A 24396-nucleotide genomic window follows, 5' to 3' on the forward strand; every position below is an offset into this window, starting at 1 on the left:
GTAACAAAATAAGAAAAATTAGTTAATAGTAACATCAATGTCATATATTGTTTGACTCACATTCTAAATATTCGGTGTACCCGTAAGTTTCTTCGGTTTTACAACAGAGGCATAACTTGATTATTATTCCAGTGAATCAAATTTCCAGACATTTGTTGGAAAGCTACTGTCATTGTGCGTCTTTTTCAGTATATGTCAAAAAGTTGAAGCGTAAACAACATAGTTTTTTGCCACTTCGAATATGACGAATTTCGTACCAACGAGAGTGTGTTACTTCATTACTTCAATATGAAGAAAAAAGATGCGGAAAGTCATCGCATTTTGGTGGAAGTTTATGGTGACCATGCTCCAACTGAGCGCACGTGTCAGACATGGTTTGCACGGTTAAAAGTGGTAATTTTGACTTGGAAGAAGAAAGTTCCGTACTGCCAAAAAAATTTTTAAAATAGAAAAATTGGAGGTATTACTCGATCAAGATCCATCATAAATGCAACAAGAACTTGCAGACACACTTGGAGCAGCTCAGCTAAACATATCCGACCGTTTCAAAGCAATGGGAATGATCCGAAAAATAGGACATTGGGTGCCGTATGAATTGAAGTCACGAGACGTCGAACCCCGTTTTTTCACGTGCGAACATCGCATAAAAAAATTAGACAATCCTAAACGTCGGGCAACGTATGGATACCCCGGCCATGGTTATGCTGTCTATTTGGTGGGACCAGCTGAATGTGGTGTACTATGAGCTGCTAAAACCGAATGAAACCATTACGAGGGACCTCTCTACCGACGACAATTGATGCGTTTGAGCCGTGCACTGTAGCCCTTTTTCCACAATACGAGCTAATACACGGTAAAGTTGTTTTGCAGCACGACAATGCTCGACCGCATGTCGCGAAACTGGTCAAAACATACTTGGAAACGCCGTATTCTGTCACACTAATGAAGAATACATTTTTACATAATGCAAGAACTAATCAAACAAACAGAACTATATTTGGGTGTCTGTCTTTGTTCTATCATATTTTCTGTATCAACTATTTAGTCCATGTAATGTAGAAACATGTTATTTGCAAGTGGTTGAAAAATCTTGAACAAGAATTGTGTCTGAAAATAATCTGATATTAAAATGATGAGTTTTGGTAGAAGTACTAGGAATTTTGTAGTAAATTCAACGGTGTCGATTAGAAGATCAATCAATGAACAGTTCTGCGATTGGACCCGTAAACTTGCGCTTAGTAAGAAAACGTGTTTGAAGGACAAAACACAAATTTGAGGCGGGACGAAGTTTGCGAGGTCAGCTAGTATATTATACACAAACTAGTCTCTCGCTTGAGTAAATGCTGTACCAGTTTGGGTAGATACCACATTTTATTAAACTTTAAAACTCATATTATGTTACATTGAATGAGGATATCAAAAAATGTGTTCAATATTCAAGTGTACACGTTGAGGGTCTTCGTAGTCACATTTGTTGCGCGTTCGCTTAGTAAGCGATCGATCGGGAGTTCGAAACTCATGGTCCTCAATCAACCATCTCTGTGTTGTTACAGAATAACTCAACGTCCACGCAATAATCATCAGCGATAGAGATCGATCCACGGTCGAACTAAGATCGTTCATCCATACAACTCCTCTGCTCTGCAAGAAACATCGGGCTGTTGTTCTATTAATAACACATCAATGATCATATCAACTGTCTCCGCTGTCCGGTCTAACTGAACAATGGAAGAACAGAAGGAATACTCTTACGCCTAAATGGCTACTGTGTGATGTACCATTTGCAATAGTATAGAAGGAATAATCTCACGCTCAAAAATGGTAACTGTGTAATGTATAATTGTGTAACACTATTACCGGCTCTGATACAGACAAAATGCTAATGAGCCTAAATAAATCAACAAATGAGATTAAAAAAAAGTGTACACGTACATTCGGAAGAAGTAGTAATAAGTAATAACTTCAGAATGCAATGTAAAATATAATGATCGTTTGACAATTCTTCCATTCACAAATTTTAGCAGTCCGCGATAAAAAGATGAAATGGCCAAGCATCATGCCATACGGCCAGACTTATTCATTAGATTTACTTGCAACGAAGAATGCAACCTATCACAATGCATGAATTGAACATGAAATTTGTTTAAACTACTTACTCATTACATTACAATTACAATCACTAGTTGAATTATTTTTTAAATCAATAAAACAAATGATTACTAAGTCAACAGTAGTCCTACGTCAAACTTACGGTTTCATCATAGAAATAACCTACCCATAATTTTTTTTCATTATTTTTTAATCGTATACATAAGTCATTTTTGGATTGAATCCATTGCCGAAAGTCATAACCAATGCTGTTAGGAACACATTGCTTGAGTTTTTTCGATACAATATGGTTCGGGAAAACAGTATGAAAAATACGCACAAAATTGTTTTTTAAATAAAACGAAAATAAAGAAAAATAAACAAATCATACATATCTTTGTGTGATGTGTTTCTTCACATCAGAGATGTTTTGTATTCCATTAATATATATTAATTACATTAATTGCGTTATTTCATTTTGTATTATTAATTCACGAACCTTAAAACGAAATCTGTATTGGCTCCTCTAATAATTTACCAACGGCGATCTAACTGAAAATTATTTATCTATGTCATGAGGCGGTAATTCTGTCAGAAATAAATTGATTATAGCTAAATCGGCTCTTCAGAAGTTTCACACTCTGCCCTGATTGCACAAAGCAACGATTTCCACAGATTTTTTCTCATTGCTGCGTTCCGAAACTATGCCATGAGCACGCTTCGAACGCATGACTGCTTCCTCAGAATATAATAGTAGTTATGGAAACGGAAATCGATTAAATATGTAGATGATTAGAAATGTTAAACGAACCGTACGCGAGCTATTCTAGGCGCGCACAGTGCCATTTTCTTATCAATATTTACATGTGAACTAACAAACAACAACTTTTCGGAAGAGATACTTTCGAGAAAACAAAACAAACGATTGTTTTACACCAGAACAGCTGCTTTCAAACCGAGACTAAATCATTTACATTTACACGTCACTTTTCGCTGATAATGAAAGCATCGATGATATTGCGTAACTAGGCGGAATGTTGTTCGATTCGCTCATGAATGAATGTTATGCCCATGGGTGGTGAGTGGATCTTCCCACAAGTGGAATCGTTATGTAAAGAAATACTTGTTCCACACGGAATGGAAAGAATTCACCGGCGAAATTGTGGATCAACCTTCCGAACTCGCAAAAACAAAACCGGTCGCACAGCGAAGTGTCATCTAATGAAAAATATTACAAGTATAAAAGGTGACATCGGGGCAGCAAGTTCAGTACACATTTACATCAGTTCGACCTAAAAACACCTCAAGTAAAGTCAACCTGCCAGCAATCATGAAAGTGAGTATCATATTCTTCTCAATAGAAACCGTGTTCTAACTAGTTGTATCCTCAGATCGCAGCAGTTCTCATCCTAGTCATCGCCTGCACAAGTCTAACCACCGCTAAACCTACGTTGCTTTTGAAAAAATTGAAACTGTACGCACTGCCTCGCCTACTCAACGGACAGTCTTCTCCTGCCGCTGGCATCGCGGAATTTTTCAGCCTGCCGAAGTTGCCCAGCATCTACATTCCCTACCCATTTTCGGCGCTCTTCAAACCAACTGAACCAGCCCCGCCCGTGATCTACCATACGGAAGAAGAAACCCTGCCGTCGTCACCCATCCCGGAAGTCGAAACCGTCCCGGTCGAGCTGCCCGAAGATCTAGAAGCTCCGGCCCCGGTTCCCGAAGAACTCGAGGGCGCTCCACAGGTACCCCACGAAGAACTCGACACCGTCCCCCATGTGCCTCAGGACCTTCCCAACGAGATCGATATCCGTGGGCCCGTTTACATTGCGGAAACACCCGGCGTCAAGCATCAGGCACTCCTGCCAGCTGGATACAGCCATTCGGTAATTATTCAGAATCTCGCCCCAGCCCCTGGAACTGTGGGTTAACTGGAAGATCCGTTCCGACTGGTCGTTGAGATGCTTTTATTTAAAGTTGTTATGTGAACATTTTTGTTGAATTAATAAAAATCAAAATATTGTGAATTGAATTATTTATGTAACTAAGTTTTTTTCTCAATTGTTTCAAATTTTTTACCACTGCACAGTTAGGATTTTTGTTTTTAGATTTTCATTTGATTTGTACATCGCGTCCTGTACATATATTGTTCTCGTTTACACTCAAAGTAGAACATTTTTGATTGAAAAACTAACGAGATATTGGCAAAATAAAAAAAAACCTCAACATTTTAAGTGCTCTTGGAGGAACCGCTGTTCTATCGAATTTTGCACATACTTTCTTTTGACATAGGACGAAAAATGTAACAATTTATTAAGATTTTTCAAACGCATATTACTCAAAATAGTTATTGCGACATATGTTGTGTTATACATCATTAGACAGGAATTTATCCAGATTTTTTTTCCTTGAAACATTAACAGTGAATAAAGTAAAAAAAAAAGTTGATGTGTCTGAGCCTAGGGGCACGGACGGGATCTTGACATAGGACTGTGATTGTGTGTAGTAATTGCATTTAAAATGAGTTTTCCATTGTTCAAAATCTGTTTTTTTTTCACTTTTGATACATCAAATGGATGCCCTGGAAAAACCGTTTTCTGTATGTACTTGTATCCTTTAAACTGTTAGATGACATAACGTGGTAGAATTCGGTACCGCATTCTGTTCAAAAATGTACACAAAAATACCATTAAAACCATTACTACCCTCTTCTTCTGTTTATTCAATCATGCAGAAGAAGACAAAGAGTCATCATGTGAGACCTACACGTTAAAAAAATGAATTGAGCACAAATTGATTGGACGACATACAATATAATATAAAATTAATGCCTATTATCGGTAAATGGAGAATAATTCATTTTACGCATCAACTCACATTATGAGCTAACGCCCGAATTTAGGCAAAAAGATGGATTGTTGCGTCGGGGAGGAAGCGAGTGGATAGTTCAATCGAAAGAAAACATACCCAATTAAATCGTCAAAAGTTAACAATTTGACGATTTAATTGGGTATCCATCTTTTTGTCTAAATTCGGGCGTTAGCTCATAATGTGAGCTGATACGTAAAATGAATTATTCTCCATTTACCGATAATAGGCATTAATTTTATATTATATTGTATGTTGTCCAATCAATTTGTGCTCAATTCATGTTTTTATCGTGTAGGTCTCACTACTAACAATTTGTGTAATTGTGGTCCAGGATTTCATAATATCAAGTATGTTGTTTGTTTATGTAAAAATATATGAATTCAAAAGGGTGTTGATTTAGAAGATCGGAAGGGTACCCACGTAAATCAAATTATGATAGCTCGAGTAGTCGCGATCTTACAGGGCTATAAAGTTATTACAAACAATGTTCCGGATAACGTGGTAACGAAGTAGATAATGCTATTTTTATCTATGATATATTTTTGTAGTCATAGATTGATTTGACTCAGGCTTATATTTATGTAGGTCTTAACTATCTAGACTTGTGATACATGATGACTCTTTCTCTTCTTCTGCATGATTGAATAAACAGAAGAAAAGGCTAGTAATGCATTTAATGGCATTTTTGTGTACATTTTTTAACAGACCAAATTCTACCACGTTCTGTCATCTAACCCATTTAAAGGATACAAGTACATGCAGGAAACGATTTTTCCCGGGCATCCATTTGATGTATCAAAAGAGAAAAAATACAGATTTTGAACAATGAAAAACTCAATTTAAATGCAATTACTACACACATGTCAAGATCCCGTCCGTGCCCCTAGGGTCAGACCCATCAACCTTTTTATCTTAGTTTCAATTTTTCGATATGACCATCTCGTTTAATTTTTTTCCCCACGATGTTCCGCCCGTTTGCAAAGTTTAACAATTATACAATCGGGATCGGGACTATTATTGCGTTTTCAATAAACTTGACTCTGTTTTTCGATTTCCGATAAAAATTAAGATTCTGAGTTTTTCGCATCATAATGACACTTATTTCAACATCAACATTGGCACGGAATAAAATACAAACAAACAATAATAATAATTAGCCCATGATAAATTCGTGTTTCTGGGTCAATTTTTTCAACATCGAGAAATTTGGCGTTTTTTCTTGGATACCTTTGAAAAATGCGGCAAAGATCAACATCAGGCTACATCCACTGAAAAATATGATTCAACAAATTCCAAATATAATGCGCATCAGACCAAAAGATGATCGGAGGGAATTAGGGTAATGCACGACTCTCGTTAGCGTAGTGCTGTCAACTACAAAAATGTTTATTTAAGTGATTTTCTTCAGTGTTATACATTATTATTCCACAAATTCAATGGTTCTTTATGTTTTTCTTTCGCAAACGAAATCAATTTTAGGTAGAGAAATAGTGAATGTAATTGTATCTAAACATAGTATAATTTTCGCTTTATTTAGAAATATAATCATCATTATTTCTACCAAATAATTTTCAGTTGACTTCAAGTTTTTAATACAAGTAAAGAACTAAGCCAAGGTAATAATCTTTAAAGAGTGAGAAAGAGGGAGAAAGGGAGGGATGGAGAGACGAAGAAAGGGAGAGGGAGAGAGAAAGATGAATTAAACACGTGGTCAACTATCAAATGCGTTTCTTTTTGCAGTACTTTTAAGTCGTTTGAATACGTTGGTTGCGAGGTAATTGCGAGTCGTTGAGACAAAAGAGAACGGGAAAGAAAACTTTCTTCACACAAAAATTCAAATTTTGATTTTGTTGGCTCTGACTTAAGGGGATATTCTAGTGTAGAGACACGAATTTCGGACATTTTTCGAGCTCCGTAAAAATAAAACAAAGAATATTTTTAATATCCATTATATTATTATTTGTTCAACTATCTTTTAACAATAAAACAAAAATTGAACGGAGAAAAAACATTCATAACTAGAATAGTTTAGAGCTGAGAGGGTTAAAAAAAAGTTGTGACATGGCGTACACGATTCCAGCCCATCTGGTTATCTGAAACAAATAAATCGAACAGATTCTGAGCCAGTAAAGATGTCGCTATCGCATGAACCTCGGACAAGTCAAAAACATTCTTTTGGGAAAATGGCGGCCGTTTGAAAAGCAAAATGCGGTTTAAAACGTGTTTACTTACGTTTCCATTTTTTTAATATTATTATATTTAAATATCAAAATTTGAAAAATATTGTTTTTTAGAGGTTCATGCGATAGAGAGATGCCTGCAGATTGTATCGACATGAATCGGTTCAGTAGAACATGAGATATCGTGTACGCCAGTTTGAAAAAACTAGTTTCGAGAAAAATGCGTTTGGAGTACAGTATTATGACCGTACCAGGTTAGAAACCGTATCACTAAAATGGCTCTTACTCGGTAAATAATAGGATTTTCGATAAATCTGGGGTATATTCTTGAATGCCTGAACTACAGAAATATGAAGGAAATATTTTTTGATTTTTTTCAAATTGCTAGACTAGAACACTGCCTTAATGACGAACATACTTAAAAAAGAAAAATTATAGGAGGTTGTGTCCAAGATACGACCGCATTGTTGACGTAGAACTACACTGTAATTTTTTAGAAGTCGCTTGTTTATACCTTCGGATATTATTCTACAATGCTGTGAAGTTTTAGAAACAACTGCTTAGTAGAATAATCTCTGAAATGGTTTCTTCATTGTAAAATCAGTTGACGATAATTGATTGATGATTCATTCTTGCCCTCGCAAAACAATACACTAGCTGATTGCATGTCGCAATTTATTTCATCGAAATTTTGTTTCCCCTGGCAATGCGTTCGTTTTTTGCAGGGATCGAGCCTGCCTTCCTCTTCTTCTTGCACATCACACACTACGTGAAGCGTCCAATTTATGACGCGGAAAGAAAAACACACGATACGAATAACGCGAAAAACGAACAGAAAATCCAAACGACGATATCCAAGTTGGATTACCACTGGTGGGGTCCAATCTTAGATCGAAGAAAAAGCAAAGTGAACTGGATTGCTCAACAGTCCGATGCCGAATGAAAGTTTGCCTCAGAGAGATCCACTGTTTATACTCTTGGCAAGTATTCCCCTTCATTCTTCTACTTTTCCTTTGTTCACGGAGACTTTAAATCCTACGATTTCCCCTCCGTTGGTCATCGATAAGTTGCTCGTTATTGACAGCTCTGTTCGGGAAAGCACACAAATGGACAGAACAAATGTATGGGAAAATGGAAACGCTTAAAGTTGTCATGAATTTTAACCATTTACAAACCAGGGGATTCTAATGTATAGCATGTAAATCGCCAAAATCCGTTCGCGGCAAAAATAGTTATTAACGTTAACTTAATTTCATAAAAACGTGACCTGTTTCCTGATTTGGCACCCTTAATGAAAGACGTAGTTCTACGTCAAAATATATCCGAAAGAAAACTCTAATAAACAATAAGAGAATATCTGAAAAAGAGAAAAAAGAGAAAGAGAATAAAGACAGAAGCATTAGCTCTTAGAGAGAGATTTTCTCTGAAAATCTGAACAAACATGATTATCTCTTATGCGTTCTACGCAATGCAATACGTTTGCTCAGTAAGCAAAAAAACATTTTTTGTTCGAAAACATTTGAGCAATTTTGAAAAAACGTTTTCGAAAAATCACTGTTTGTCCGCATAACAGACATAGTTCCATACAGCTTTCATACATCGTTCGAAAATCAATAATTATCAGTATTATATGCTATAAGCTAAATCTACATTTGAATCACATTCTTTGTAGATTCCAAACATGCCTTTCATGAGAGTGTCTTATTACTTAATGTTTCCTAATAGATAAATGTAAGAAACCATTGAAATGCTACTCATATAATTACTATTTTCTGTACACGACGAACAAAGAGAAGCAATTGTGTTTTTAATGTTATAATTACCTAAATTTCTGCATTTGAATCTTCAAGTAGATAATGAAACAATCAGAGTAGTCAAATTAAAATTATATCGGTTATTAGCATTATAACTCCTCGGATCCAACATTTAATTATTCCACATACTCAGCATTTACTCATACCGTTGGAGTAAGTCACTCCACCATCTTTATGCGATTGATCGTGATATGGGTAAATCATGTTGCTAAAATTACCAACATTACAAATTGCTTTTACAAATTCAATTAATTGAAAAACTCGAACCTGCTGTTCTTATAATATCCCAGAGTATTCAGGAAAAAAGTACTTACATAGACTCGCAACAAATCCAGACCACCTTTTCCAGAGATTTCACTAAATTTCTTCCAAACCTCTTTGGTTTTATCCGATAACAATACCGACGGAGACGTTTCGACTATTATCGGAAATGTAAATACTGACGCTACAGACAGAGCAACCTGGTGATTACGTCTAGCTATGCGAACAAATGTTCATTGAAACGATTGATTGTCCGGATAGATAGACGCAAGCGTTTTCCAAGTGGAAAAAAATATGTTTTATTCCGCAAAATCTCCTAGGCCCTCTTTTTACCGATAATATCCTTCAACTGGACGGATAATTTCATTGGAAATTTGCATGGTTATGCTTGTAGGCCAAAAAACAACAAAAATGCGTTTTCCCAACACTAATGGTGTTGGTGATTACGTCTCCTATTCAGACATGGGCAGTATAGTAGCATGTCCGAAAAAGAACCTGAAACTATTGAGAACCAGAGCAGAGGGTCCAAAGCCCTAAGAAGGATGGTTGTAATAGCTGTTATCCATGGTTATTATGGAAAGAAATAAATGGATAAACTCCTAATCACATCACTCACCACAGTGAATCCTGATTCTTACCTCTCCCCACTAACAACTATTCCTTCCTTGATAAACGCTAGGGAACCACGCTATAGAGGCGATCCTTCTGGCCTTCGGGCGACGAATATCATACTAACATTCCTTCCCTTCCTCTGGTGACGTGGCCGGCGTCGTTATTGATTATTTACTGTTCGAATCATCGAAACTTGCACAATGAGAGTGGTTTGCTACTCCCAAGCACCATTCGGTGTGTTCTTTGTGCAATTTCGCTGGTTTAGGTCAATCACGGAGAGCAACTACAAAGTGTATAGCCTACCCAAGCTCAAGCTCAAGAAAGATTATCTCTGAAAGAGAGAGTGAGAAATTATCTCTGACAATTTTCCCTAAGAGAATTTATTTCTAAAAGAGATTGTCGCTAAGATAAGGGGAACGATATACTCTGAGACAGAACGAGAAAAGATATCTCTGAGAGAGAGCGATGGACTAATCACACATATTCTCCGCTCTGGTTTAATGTTAAACATATCGAAGAAAGAGAAAATATATTTCAGAGAGAGTAACGCTGAGAGAATCTATCTGTGAGTGACTGTATATCTCTGCAAAATAACGAAAAATGCTTTGAGAAAAAAATCGAGAGGTTGTATCCGAGACACGACCGTTTTGGACGTAGGACTGCGCAATCTTTTTTTTTTTAATTTGTTGGTTTATCATTTCGAATGTTATTTGCGAATACGTCGAAATTTCATAACTCTTTAGTAAAAAGTTCCGGTGATCCTGAAAAGGTTTAATGGCTTGCATGGTTTTGTAGAATCATTTCGAAACGTAATGATGCTTTCTTGCCTTTGTGAGAACAATTCACTAATTGGTCTTATGTCGTAATTTGTTTTTTATATCAATGCACGCATTGCACTGAGTCTGATGGTTGTGTTAATTGCAATGCCAGATGCAGCGAAATATTCGTTAGCGTTCACAGCTCGAGGGGAAACATAAAACACAAAACGAGCAGAATAAGCGACTTTTGTTGTTTCGGACACTGAAAGATTCTGAGAATTTTCTTCAGAGGAGATGCAATACTTATACGCTAGCGACAGCTTAGATAATATGCAAGGGTGGAGTTTACTTCACAAATATTCTCGTTTCGCTATCCCCCTTCGTTGTTTCTATTCTAGCGGCTGCATAAGTTGCTCGTTATTGACAGCTCTGTTCGGGAAAGCACATAAATGAACAGAACAAATGTATGGGGAAATGGGAATGCTTCCAATTTTCATCAATTTAAACCATATACATGGGATTGTAATGTATAGCATATCAAACAAAACTTACAAAATTTTCGATTCGATTGGTATGTAAATCGTTAAAATCCGTTCGCAGCAAAAATAGTTATTAACGTTAACTTTATTTCATAAAAACGTGACCTGTTTTCTGATTTGGTACCCTTAATGTAAGACGTAGTCCTACGTCAAAAAGGAACAGAGAAGAGAACATAACTGAGAAAGAAAGATAAAACAGATTAGTAAGTCGTCTGACTCGACCGTACAGCCGCGGTCGCTGATGAATCAGTCGAGTCGTCTAGTTTGTTTGGATGGGTTTGTCCACCTTGTTAATTTTCAAAACCAGTATCCCCTTGTTCCGCTTTTATCTTCAGAAATTGTTTTACGCCCGATCTAGAATTGCCTTAAGATGTATTGAACTACAATAACAACATTCAATTTAGAAATTAGAAAATTTTACAAATTTTAAAATCACCATTTTCCAAGCAACACAATCAATTGAGGGACTCAAAGGGAAAGGGGTGACATGTTTGATTTTCTCTTTTATAATCTTTCTGTTTTATAACAGAAAGTTATGACGTTATGACTTCAGGTATTTAACGCTGAGAAAATAATCACGATTGATCAATTTTAGAAATGTTTAGTCTATGTTTGTTCTTTTTCTCAAAAACAAACACATGTCTTGACATCTGACTCTTAGAGAGAAAGTTGGATCTGTTTAACAACTATCTCTGAGAGAGAAAGCAATTATCTCAGAGAGAGACAGAGATCGCAATTATCTCTGAGAAAGAGAGAGAGATCGCAATTATCTCTGAGAGAGAGAGCAATTATCTCAGAGAAAGAGAGAGATCGCAATTATCTCTGAGAGTGAGAGAGAGCGCAATTATCTCTGAGAGAGGAGAGCGCAATCATCTCTGAGAGAGAGCGCAATTATCTCTGAGAGAGAGAGCGCGCAATTATCTCTGAGAGAGAGAGAGCGCAATTATCTCTGAGAGAGAGAGAGAGAGCGCAATTATCTCTGAGAGAGAGAGAGAGAGAGCGCAATTATCTCTGAGAGAGAGAGCGCAATTATCTCTGAAAGAGAGAGCGGAATTATCTCTGAAAGAGAGAGCGCAATTATCTCTGAGAGAGAGAGAGCGCAATTATCTCAGAGAGAGAGAGAGAGAGCGCAATTATCTCAGAGAGAGAGAGAGCGCAATTATCTCAGAGAGAGAGAGAGCGCAATTATCTCTGAAAGAGAGAGAGAGCAATTATCTCTATTAGAAGGAGAGAACAATTATCTCTGAGAGAGAGAGAGCAATTATTTCTGAGAGAAAAAGAAAAAAGACAGAAAGACCAATTGAGGGGCTCAGAAGAAAAGAGGTGTAAGTGACTTGAAGGATTTCTCTTCATCAACTTTTTCTTTAGTGAATAACTCAACTGCAAAAACGTTCCAATCTGAGTTTACTATAGAATCCGATAGATGAGTTTCTGACCTAATTTCCGAATTGTTAAATACAGTGGGGAATGTGTTTGCAGCTTAGAGAAAAAAAAAAGCTGCAGAGAGAGTAGATGTAAAGGGATCGATAATATCACTTACACCCCTTTCATGTTGAGCCCCTCAATTATCTTCGAGAGAAAGAACCAAAAAGTTTTCTTTGAAATAGAAATCGAAGGAAAATATCTGTGACAGAGGGATTGTTTCAGAGAGAATCGTGAGAAAAAAATATTACTGACATTGAAAAAACAGAACAGAAAAGAATTTTCAAAATTACCAGCGCATCAAAAAATCACAGATTTTTTTATTTATAAACACCAAGCATCTCCTGAATATACGAAGCAATTATTTCTGAAAAGAAAAAGAGAGCTATTGTCTTTCACAGAGAACGATTTTCTTTGAAAGTGCAATCTTCTGAGAGAGCGAGAGTGACTATCTTATTCAGGCAGGAGAAAAACAATTAGAGAATAGCGAAAACTACAAAAAACTAGCATTCTTTTTTTGGTGTAAAAGTAGACATTTCAGGAGCCATAAGTTTACTAAAACGACCTTTCATTTGTATTTTCAGACTACCCGTAATTTTGAAGTACCAATCCCAAGGGTGGAATAAAAATATATTTTGACAAGAAACAAATATAGGTTTGAGCAAAATCGGAGAGTTTTTAATTTTTTCATGAAATTGTTTTATATTGGCAGACTTTTTATGTATAAAGATAAAAAAATTTTAAAAAAATCTCTGCTGTTTCTACTTCTCTTTTAGGATTTCAATTTGACTGCAGCACTGCATATTACTCTTATTGTATTCTAAGAACCATAAAACAATTATTTGGATTTTCAAATTAAGGCTTTAAATTTTTTTGTGCAAACTCTGTATGTAATCTATATATATATATATTTTTTTTTGGGCCGGGGAAGGTTTTCGTGATAGTTTGAGGCCCCTCCCTTCTCGCTAAGTGGGGGCTGCGATACAAATGAAACACAAATTTCTACATTACTCGAGAATTAATCAAGCAAATGAAACCAAATTTGGCATGTGAAGGGTTTAGTGTGCAATAAATGTTTCTATGGTGGTTAGACTATCCACCCCCTCTCTAAAGACTGCCATAGAAATGAAACATACATTTCTGCATAATTCAAGAACTAATCAAGCACAATTTGGGATGTGAGGGTTTTTGGATATGAGAATGATGGTATGACACCCCTCCCTCCTCTGGAATGGAGAGGGGGTCCCATAAAAATATTACACATATTTCAACCAAAAATATTACAACCAAACATGACAATTGAAGATTTTCGGAAAACTCTTAAGGAAAAAGGGAAACTTCCGAAAATTTTATTCCCATATGTTCTACGCACGATGAAACGCACTCCTATATCTTCTTCTAATTGTCCGATTTAGGGCTGTCTTTATTCTATCATTTATTCCATGTTTCGAAGAAACATGTTTTTTGCAAGTGGTTGAAAAATCTTGAAAGAGAATTGTGTCTGAAAATAATCTGATATTATAATGATGAGTTTTGTTAGAAATACTAGGAATTTTATAGTAAAAGGTAAATTCAACGAGTTCGATTAGAAGAACCAATGAACAGTTCTGCGATTGGACCCATCTTGCTCATAGTAAGAAAACGTGAATGTTTGAAAGTATTGATAACAAAAAATAAATTTTGGGCGGGACGAAGTTTGCCGGGTCAGCTAGTAATTAATAATATTGATGATAGATATGCATGAAACACTGTAAAAAAATTTACGACAACTGTCCGCAACTATCGTGATACAGGAAAACTTCGATATAACGTACCCTCGTTATAACGTACCCTCGATATAACGTCACTCGATATAACGTACATTTTACCTCGATATAACGTACACATTATCAAAGTCCAAAAAAAATTTTTTTTTCTGAAAGAACAATAAGTTATCTAAAGCTTGTATTGTAACTTTAACCGATCCCGAAATACAACTGTTTTGTGATTCCGGATTCTAAATGAATCAAACATCAATCAACAGAACGAAGGGGAACATCATGAGAAAAGTTGGCTTCGTCTTCTTATTGTTTTTATTCATCAACCTTACACAAACAGCAACACAATAAAGTAATATTGCTACGTTTCAGAGTTCTTTATTATGCTTCGATATAACGTACAATTCGATACAACGTACAATTTTGAAAGTAAAATGTACGTTATATCTAAGTTACCCTGTACATTCCATTCTGCTTCATATAGTTTACCATCCAATTTAGCGACTTGAATGTAAATGCTTCTGATTAACTCAATTAAAACTTTTGTACTTGAAAAAGTGCTTTTGTTTTGTCAAATATATTGATTTCCATCAAGTGTCTAATGAACTGATTCCAAATATTTCATGACTGCTCACAAACTTCACCAAGATTTAACAAGTTTTTAGAATAGCCTCTTAGCTGAAAACCTGGACGAATCCAACAGGAAACTCGGATTCCGAGACAAAATCGGAAACGATTGAATTCTTAATTCGGGCCCCAGGCCTAGCAAACCACTCTTCTTTCAAATTGCCTAAATCGTAAAATTGACAACAAGAAGTCTGCACGAGTTTCGAATTCGCAAATCGGCTGATTGAAGGAAGAAGCTTTTTTTTGCATATTATGTACCCCGCATCATATGTGCACCAGAGTTTGTATATACTTTCGCCCGAAACAGACAAACAAAACGACAATCTGTCAAATCGCTTGTGTGGGGTTTGCAGTATTTTTACGCGGTGATTTCAAACGCGAGACGCTGCAGCGAATCGAGTGAACCCACGAACTCACTGCTCACCGCTGCTGCGGAATCGCGACAAGGAAAAAAAAACCTTACTGATAAAAAAAAAATGATTCACTTGTGGGATGAATAATTGCTTAGAACACATACGGGGCGTTCTGGCAGTTGCCCCCCCACCCGGAGTGGGGTAAATTGATCGCTTCTACCATCGTTTCCTGGAAATTCAATATTACTCACCTCTATTCTTCGGGTATTTCCGCAAGGATTGTTGCTATTGCTACCGCTACTTCCGCCTGCTTGCTGGACTTCCGACCCGGTATGTGTTAGTTTTCTCCTGAAGGTTGCGAGAAATGGCCTCCTGTAGAATGTTTCGTGGGTTGATTCTAGGGTCGAATCAGGAGAATGATAGCTTCACACACGCACTCAAAATCACTAATTATTGTGCACCGATTTCACGTACCGAACAATTGCCATATCCTTCAGGCCACGACTATACACGGAACACAGTAAAAACGCTGAGCCCGTTCCGGTAGCGTCTGGTAGTGACAAAAATTTCACACTCTCTTTTTCTCGCTAGATTTTCTTCCCGAGGTCCGTCCAACTGTGGTAGGCTGTATATCCGACGCACGCACACTTGTCGCTCTGCGGTTTGTCTCTCGTCACACAAGCGGAGTGAGAACGTTTATGTTCGAAAGTGAGTGAGAGTGAGCGAGACAGCTGGGGCAACTGTGACGTCAACGATTGCGCACCCACACACTGTTAGCGTGTCAGTAGCATACTGGCATACATGTGTGTCCGTTCAACAGCCGCAGCAGGGAAAACACAACATTCTGGCGACAGCAAGTCTGCATACAAATTTCACACAATTTACGGCAATATTTCCAGCAACCAACACTTACTAATTGTACTCGAGCGTGTTATGCATCCATTGGAACCGTTTGAAACCGAATATTCACTAATTTAACGCGATTGATGGAAGAATTTCGCGACACCATAACACTGTTGTTTATCTAGAAGAGGAACGATTTTACTTTCGATAAGGGGTGTGGGAGAAGCGATCGATGTTCGAAAATTCGAAATGAACTCTGCAGATCGATGCGCTGACTAGCGGCGATTGGTAGAATCAGGGTTGTGCTGGGGTGGTTCTTACGGTGAGTTTAGACTAGGAATATATTCAAGTGAAAAAAATATGATGAAATTTATAGAAATCGTATCAACCGTTTACACTAGCGCGAACTTATATTATGAATATATTCACATTTTCGGTGAATTTATTCACCTGAAGTTAGTGCTCCCTTGGCCGAGTGGTTAGCGTCATAACTAACATGCCGGGTGTTCGGGTTCGATTCCCGTTCTGGTCGGGGGAATTTTTCGTCAAAGAAATTTCCTCCGACTTGCACTGTGATCACGCGTACGTATTCTAGAGCTTGCCACTCAGAATGCATTCAAGGCGTGTTATTTGGCATAGAAATCTCAACTAAGTACTAATAAAAATGACGCAAGTAATACCAGGGACAGACATACAGCTGTACTTGCGTTGTAAGAGTACAGCGTTGTACAGGTACTATCGTACCATGACAGACATACTTTGGTTGTACATTGTACCGCATGTCAAACTGACAATCAGGAATTTAAATCTATTGCATTCGGATTGACGACGGAATGGTGTCGACATCTGGATACGACATTAGTGTGTGTGAGGCCAACTCTTCTCTATCAGATTAGTCGACCCTAAGGCAGTTTTCAATTACTAAAATTTGTATGAAATGTTTTTTCTTGGCGTTGTTTGCCTACTAGAAGTACGTTGTTCTGACCCTAATTTAAACTATTTTCTATAAATTTCCAAATATTCTCACCAAAACTTACCATTATAATATCAAATTATATTTAGACATAATTTTTGTACGATATTTTTTCACTACTTGCATGCAAAAGTGATTTTCATTTACATGGAGTACTAATTTGATTTGTGAAAAATAATTATCATTCATAGTTTTTATTTTGAAAGTGTGTTCATTTCTTCTGCAAACCCATATTGTCATGCCTACTCCCCCGTTTCGTAATAGGAAGCTCAATGCCGTCAACGTTCTTGCTTGTTTATTTTTTGTATCTTTATTTCTTCAGGATGCTCAACGTAATCAGAACGAAAATGATTCAAAATAACAGAAAAATTCAAATGCTGTTGAAGCAGAGCAGAAAATATAGGATGTTAGCTTTGATATCTAGGAAGCTCTACAGGAAATACGTTTCGTTACTCTCTAGTCCGGTTAAATCCCGAAAACGTAGGGTGTGGTCAACTGTAAGATGCATTTGAATATCAACTTTAATTTCTCTAACTATATCGGTCTTTCAGGTAGAAAATTCTAGATTTTGGGAAGATGAAGTACTATAGTTTAGTGATAAAAAGTTCAAAAACACGTTTCGGGTTGACAGATGTACGTTTAATTTGTTGGTCAAAAAATTACATCGCCTGCAAAGAGAAGATACTCTTTGGCGGTCTGCTATTCGGTTGGAGAAACGCATCGCTATTGCCCTATATGCTTTCGGATCGTCAGCGGAATATAGAACTATTGGAAGTCTATTCGGTGTAGGAAGAACAACTACGGGTGAACTGGTCATTGAAATCTGCAATGCGGTTGTAGATGTTGTGCAACACGAAGTGTTTGACGCATACCCACCAACCTCGGAGAAGATATCAGAAATAGTCGGTGGCTACGAGAAACTGGGTTTTCCACAATGCTACGGTGCCATTGATGGATGCCATATAGAAGTCAAAGTATCAAAAAATGAGGCAACCGACTACTATAACTTCAAAGGATGGCATTCGGTTATTCTGTTTGCTGCGGTGGATCATCGTTACCGGTTCACATATATCATCGTAGGAGTTCCTGGCCGTTCAAATGATTCAACTATTTTTGAGAACTCCAAACTCAAAAAAGTACACTGCACGAACGAGACATTAAAAGCGCATTCGAAACTAATCGAAGGGGTTGTAGTACCGATGCTGTTGATCGGCGATTCGGCTTTCAGGCTGTGAAACCAGGTGATGAAGCCGTTTCTATTTTCTGTAGATCAGCCGGAGCATGAAAAGTTATTTAATTATCATCTATCAGCATGCCGACGGGTTGTAGAGAATGCTTTCGGCCATCTGAAGGCCCATTTCAGAAGAATCGGGAAAGTTTGGAGGTCGACCTAAATAATGTCAATACAATTATCAAAACTTGCTGCATTCTACATAACCTATGTAACAACCACAATGACCATATTAACAAAAAATGGATGATCCAGCTTCAAACCTTAAATTCGAAGCAACAACCACAAAGAGGATTGATAGTAAGAAACGAAAACGCATCAGCATCCAGGATTAGAAACGCACTGATGGTACATTTCGGTAAATATCACAGGGAAACTGTCCCATTATCTCCCTCTATATTCACTGTATAAACAGTGGGTGGTACCCACCACCGCAAACTTTTTATCAATTTCTGTATTCATTTGATTTTTTGAACATGTTTTATTTGGTTCAAATTTCCAAGTACACAATTCAAATTTTATCGACCAGCTTGCTCATCAACGCGTTATTTTCTTTCATGAGCTCGATTATTTGAAGATCTGTAGTCTTGGAATGCTCCATAAAAGTAACCATATTTTCGTTTTCCTTTATAGCCAATTCCAACAATTTTTCCTGCGGCTTGATGATGGCAGTGTTGGTGATGGCGATGATACTGATGATGTCGGCGCAGAAGGTGACATAAACATAGATTGAGCGAATGTGTCGTTCTCCGGGTTGTACGCTTCATCTAAATACACTGCATCGCAGTAGTCATGATCTGGAACAAAATAAAAGATATTGTTAGTTGCTTCGTTAATGCCTGATATAGATCAAAAAACTGTTTTCAAGTTGAGTGAAAAACTATAAAATTTGGCTGGAATACTTTCCAGAAGATGCCGGATGAACTATCTATTCTATCTTGAATCAGAACACAACTCAAATTACTCATAAATCCAAAGCTGCTTCAATGAAAATGAATTTGAATGCTAAGACTGAGTGGTTATTTACATACATTCACGTTCCGCGCATGATTCTGCAAGGTCTCAGTTTGATTCTTTTCAGAATAATTATACCAAACAGGTCATTTGGACCACCGCTAAAGTCAAGTATATTTGTACGACTCAAATTGAAAGGGAAGTTCTTATCTCACATTAAATAAATTAAAAATGGTAAGGAAAGCTTTCTAGATGATGTTTAACACAAGAGAAAATCGATCCATGCAGTCTCCTTCTTTCGAAAATTTACTGTCAAAATTACTTTTAACTTACCGGAACCAATCACCTGTTTTGTTTATAAGTATGGAGAAAGCTGTGTAGAATATCAAAATAATCCCAAGAAGAAGGTGATCCTCCCGAGGGCCCCATGGCGTTTCTTTCGAATCTGTAAAAGTACACTATCTCAAAAAATTGCTGACTCAAACACAGTTTTAACAGCCGAAAAGCATGTTAATTCGAGCCAATATAAAAACATATTTGGTCCGTATGCTTTGTAAATATGTCTTTTTAGTAGCTCAGTTGTCAAAATAATCACAAATGCCACAAAAAATATCTTATCTCTGGTATTAATTTCATGAATTTTTTCAGTGGATCAGGAATTTATGAAAATCAGGGGCACTTGTGATTATTTTGACAAAGGGCACATTTCCCCACGTAGGGACCAAATATGCCATTATTTTGACTTGATTTTATATTCTTTTCAAAAAGTATCTACCTGTACTTCCGAGAGAGATTATTGATCCGGTTTTTCAATTCGACCGCCGTAAGTATAACGCCGTGGCCTTTCAGCTCCTCACACATTTGCTTGTAGATGTGGGAGTTCTTGGAAGTGCTCCGAAGGGACAGAATATTGTCCTTCCACACTTCAATGACGACCAACATCCCCGATTTGTCGAGCATCGTAGCCTTCCTTTTCTTTGCTAGCTCCATTACCGTTTTTCAACTACTCTTGGCCACAGGTATATATAGTTTATAGTTTTTTTCCTCACGAACTGAATAGGAATTGGAATTGGTGTTGGATTTAAGAGACTTTAAACTCTGGGAGTTCATTCGTCTCTAACTGAATATTTAACACTGCGGTGTTTTGATTCGGTGTTGACAAAACTTGTTCATGGTGCCACCACTACCCGTCTATGGCGCTGCGAGCAGTTGAAATTGACAAGCTGTAACCAAGTACAACGGTGAAATAGGCAGGGGTACGACTAAAACGTCAAATCCCTCATATTGCCAGTGTACCCAATATTGCTGCGGTTTACTGACATTTTGGTTCAATCAATTACTGTTGTGTACAACTCGGCGCGGTTATATAGTCGAATAGTGGCTAACTTTAAACTCCATGTTAAATGTGAACACCTCCATGTGAAACTGAAATATGAATATCGCTCATGCAGTTAGAATAAAGCAGCGCATTTTTCGATTTCAATCCTCGTAAATGATATGTTGATAAACAAATGACGCCATATTGATTTTGATTTTGGGTAGCCTCTATTCAATTGATGTCTAACCCCTGGAAATAGGTCGGTACAGATACAGCGATTGTACCGAGTTGCTTGCATGGTTCTAGCGCTGTACATGGTGACAGACATACAATTTTCGAAGTACAGCGGTAGTACAGCTGTATGTTTGTCATAGGTATAATACTACGTTGAGACGGCGAAGTTCCTCTAGGAACGTTAGTGCCATTGAAGAAGAAGAAGAACTGCTTCCAACTTTAGTGATTTCGCACCAGTTAAAAATTCATCAGCGTTTACATATGCCTGAATTTATTCTATTCATAGTAAATATATATTCCTTAGATATCTTATTATCCTTATAGATATATTATTCCTTAAGTATATGATATATATATATTCTCACCCGTTTACATCTATTTTCGCGTGAAAAAAACCTTCTATAGCTATAGATCTCTCTAATGTAAACCCGCCATTATACATCCATTATTGTAGATAATTTTAACTTTACTATTTCGGCAAGTAATTGAGATTTTAAATATTCGCTATACACGCACAATTTAATTCCGCCATATAGGAGGTTGTGCAATCCAATTGAACGTGTATTTCTGATATAATCTTCAATATAATCGTCGCACATTCAAATTTATTGCACAAACCTGACTGTTGCGCAATAAAATAGTACGTTTGTGGAAAGCCTTCAGTAATATTTTACATACATTTGCACAATAATATTGAGCGTGTATGGACCGCTGGTCAACCTCATAGTTTTTTTTTGACGTGGGACTACGTCGCTTAGTGAGGATACCAAATCAAAAAACTACTAAGCGGACTTGCTACTCTATTTTTATATTGTGCTTATCTTTCACAGGATGGTTTGTCGTTATCAGCTTGCTTGCTTACTCACAACAAATTGTAATAGTACTAACCTCGAGTCAACTGCGGCTAATCGGTTATATATTACTAACATAGTTAATGAGCAAAATTGTCGAAATATTGCATTCCATCAAGCTAATGGCAAATGATTCTAAACAAAAATATGTTTTTCGAAAAAAAACGAGTGGGTAATTTCGGGGACATATCCGGAGAGACGCAGGACTACACAAAGGGCTGTCAATTTAAATAACTTCTCATAAATAAGAATAGTTTTTATGTTTGTTTTAGCAAAATTACATCTCCAACGCTCCCAAAAACTCTTCCACAAATTAAATCATCTTTCGCAGAACGATAACAACAAAAATCCGGAAACGATTGTGTTGGTGACAACTATGTAGAAATGAAGAATAATGAAGAAAAAAAATGCAAAATCAGAGTTAGTTAGAATGACACTAAATGTAAAACAGAAGTATAATGTTGAAATGTATGATCACAATCAGAAAAATCAAAAAACACTATCGTACAGTGACTCAAATCCGTAATCGTACCCCACCATGCAGATCCCTTTTCCCTTCTTTTGAAAATCGAAAACAAACTTTCAGAACATTCTATTTAGATAAAATCATAGTGTCATATGAGAGTTAAAAGGTTTGCTATCTGTTTTCATAATAATGGTTTTTATTACTTTAAAAATGGCGAATGTGTGTGCTAATGTATGAAAATTGACTCAAACTCATAATCGTACGCTGGTTGAAATCTCAAATCGATTTCGAAAGAGTTGGCCAATTTCCGAATTCCATCATTAGTGTGGTTTCCCTTGTTCATTGCAACTATTTTTAGCTGTCTTTAGCCGAATCTACGAGTTTTTTTTTGTGTATTCGGAAGGAATATTCATCAATTTTGCATCGAGCGGTTTTTAAAAACGTTACTTTTAGAAATTTAATGGTTTCTAAATTTCCTACACAGATAACTTCCTCAGTTTTTCACTGAGATTGATGTCGAAAGATTGTGGAGGAATATCAATAACTTTTGAGCAATTGTAATGTAACCATGTACGAACTTTATATGTCTTGAGCTATGGGTCATTGTCTTGGCATAACTTGAATCCACGATTCCAACACATTTTGTTGACACTTTGCTTCATATTTTCCTTCAGGATGGTCAAGTAAACATTTTGATCCATTACACCACCGATAAAAACCAAATTGAGCAAACATAAAGTTTGCAATGTACCTAGAAAGGGCAGCTTCAATGCCCGAGCACAGAGGGACAAACCGTTTCTCAGCAAAAAAAAAATCAGTAACTCCAATTTGATTATTCCAAACAGCATGGAACACATCAATGTCTTACTGGTAAGATGTTATTTCCATAGATGGGTCCTAATTTGATATTTTTGGCTCCGATGGTTATCGTTTCGTATGAAGGAGGCCAACGATGATATAAACGTAAATAAATCTGAAAGCAACATTTAAACATGGTGGTGGTGGAGGGGTGGTATGAGGGTGTATGTATGAGCAATTTGATTATCATCATTGTTGTATTGAATCAGAATGTTTACGTGAACATCCTGAAGAAAAATATGAAGCAAAGTGTCAACAAAATGTGATGGAATCGAGGATTCAAGTTTTGCCAAGACAATCGCCCAGAGCTCAAGACATATGAAGTTCGCACATGGTTACAATACAATTGCTCAAAAGTTATTGATATTCCTCCACAATCTTCCGACATCAACCCAAGTAAAAACCTAAAGAAGTTATCTGTGTAGGAAATTCAGAAACCATTAAATTTCTGAAAATTATTGTTTATAAAACCATCTAATGAAAAAAATGATAAATATTCCTTCCGAATAGATCTGCATGGTGGGGTACGATTACGCATTTGAGTCACTGTATATACGTATGCTTATATAAACAAAATTGACGAAAAGTCTCTTATACAGTCTCTTATCTTATAAGCGTATACCCTTAGAAAAATCCTCGGTCGAAAACTACTAAATACATTTGGTAATGCAAAATTAGTAGAATGTACAAATTTTTTGTACATATTGTCAACAAACCCGCATCCCTACCAGAGATTAGTATATTTTACTCGATAACATTAGTAAGCTTGGATATTATCATATCTGAAAATTGGTGAGAAAAGCGCGTATTAACCATTTTCATTGTTCCCATAAGGCAATACGGAGGTATAATAAGGATATAATTCTGATACGTGCATTTTCGGCGAGAAAATGTAGCCGATATTGGGCTTCCGAATCATGGTTCTGCTTGACATATGTGTTTATTAGTACGGTCGAAAATGACTATAGATTGGTAGTATTTACCAAAAAATTCGTTATATTTACTAATTATTTCTCTCAGTGTACAGTTGTTTTTTTTTAATTTTCCCAGTTTTTTCAAAAATTTGGTTGGCATTTCTGAGGACAACGTGAAGCATTATGCCAGGATTCAAAACGAAATTCATTTAGCCTGATAGTAGACGAGTCTACTGACGTATTATCGAAGAAGTCTTTAGCGTTGATCGCACGCACGTTCTTTCGGAAGGAAGACACACTTTATGTTAAAGACTGCTTCTACGACTTGATTGAGTGATCCTGAAACGCTTGAAACGCTGTACGAGACTGGTTCTCTACTTCAATTGAGACAGATCATATAAGAAGAATTTTGTTGGATATTTTGCCGAAGGAGCTAATAACATGACCGGTCCCAAGAAGTCATTAGGAG

General features: G+C 36.8%; 3 protein-coding genes across 3 annotated transcripts in view; 1 reads left to right on the plus strand and 2 right to left on the minus strand.

Moving 5' to 3' along the window:
* Window positions 1-16322, minus strand: part of LOC129774825 (protein mothers against dpp) — a 99453-nt gene extending 83131 nt beyond the window's left edge. Inside the window, exon 1 of the mRNA XM_055778833.1 lies at window positions 15537-16322. The gene's annotated coding sequence lies outside the window, so the exon portion shown is untranslated. The remainder of the gene's footprint in view (window positions 1-15536) is intronic.
* LOC129774827 (uncharacterized) lies at window positions 3213-4135 on the plus strand. Its single transcript, XM_055778837.1, has 2 exons — window positions 3213-3424; window positions 3480-4135. The coding sequence occupies exons 1-2, from the start codon at window positions 3419-3421 to the stop codon at window positions 4020-4022; spliced, it is 549 nt and encodes a 182-aa protein (XP_055634812.1). The 5' UTR covers window positions 3213-3418; the 3' UTR covers window positions 4023-4135.
* Window positions 16323-18704: 2382 nt separating the features above from the next.
* On the minus strand, window positions 18705-20276 carry LOC129773169 (uncharacterized). Its single transcript, XM_055776743.1, has 3 exons — window positions 20062-20276; window positions 19633-19731; window positions 18705-19093 (listed from the first exon to the last, which is right to left on the minus strand). The coding sequence occupies exons 1-3, from the start codon at window positions 20274-20276 to the stop codon at window positions 18844-18846; spliced, it is 564 nt and encodes a 187-aa protein (XP_055632718.1). The 3' UTR covers window positions 18705-18843.
* Window positions 20277-24396: the final 4120 nt, after the last annotated feature.

Source organism: Toxorhynchites rutilus, chromosome 3 (assembly GCF_029784135.1).
Source record: "Toxorhynchites rutilus septentrionalis strain SRP chromosome 3, ASM2978413v1, whole genome shotgun sequence".
Classification (NCBI taxonomy): domain Eukaryota; kingdom Metazoa; phylum Arthropoda; class Insecta; order Diptera; family Culicidae; genus Toxorhynchites; species Toxorhynchites rutilus.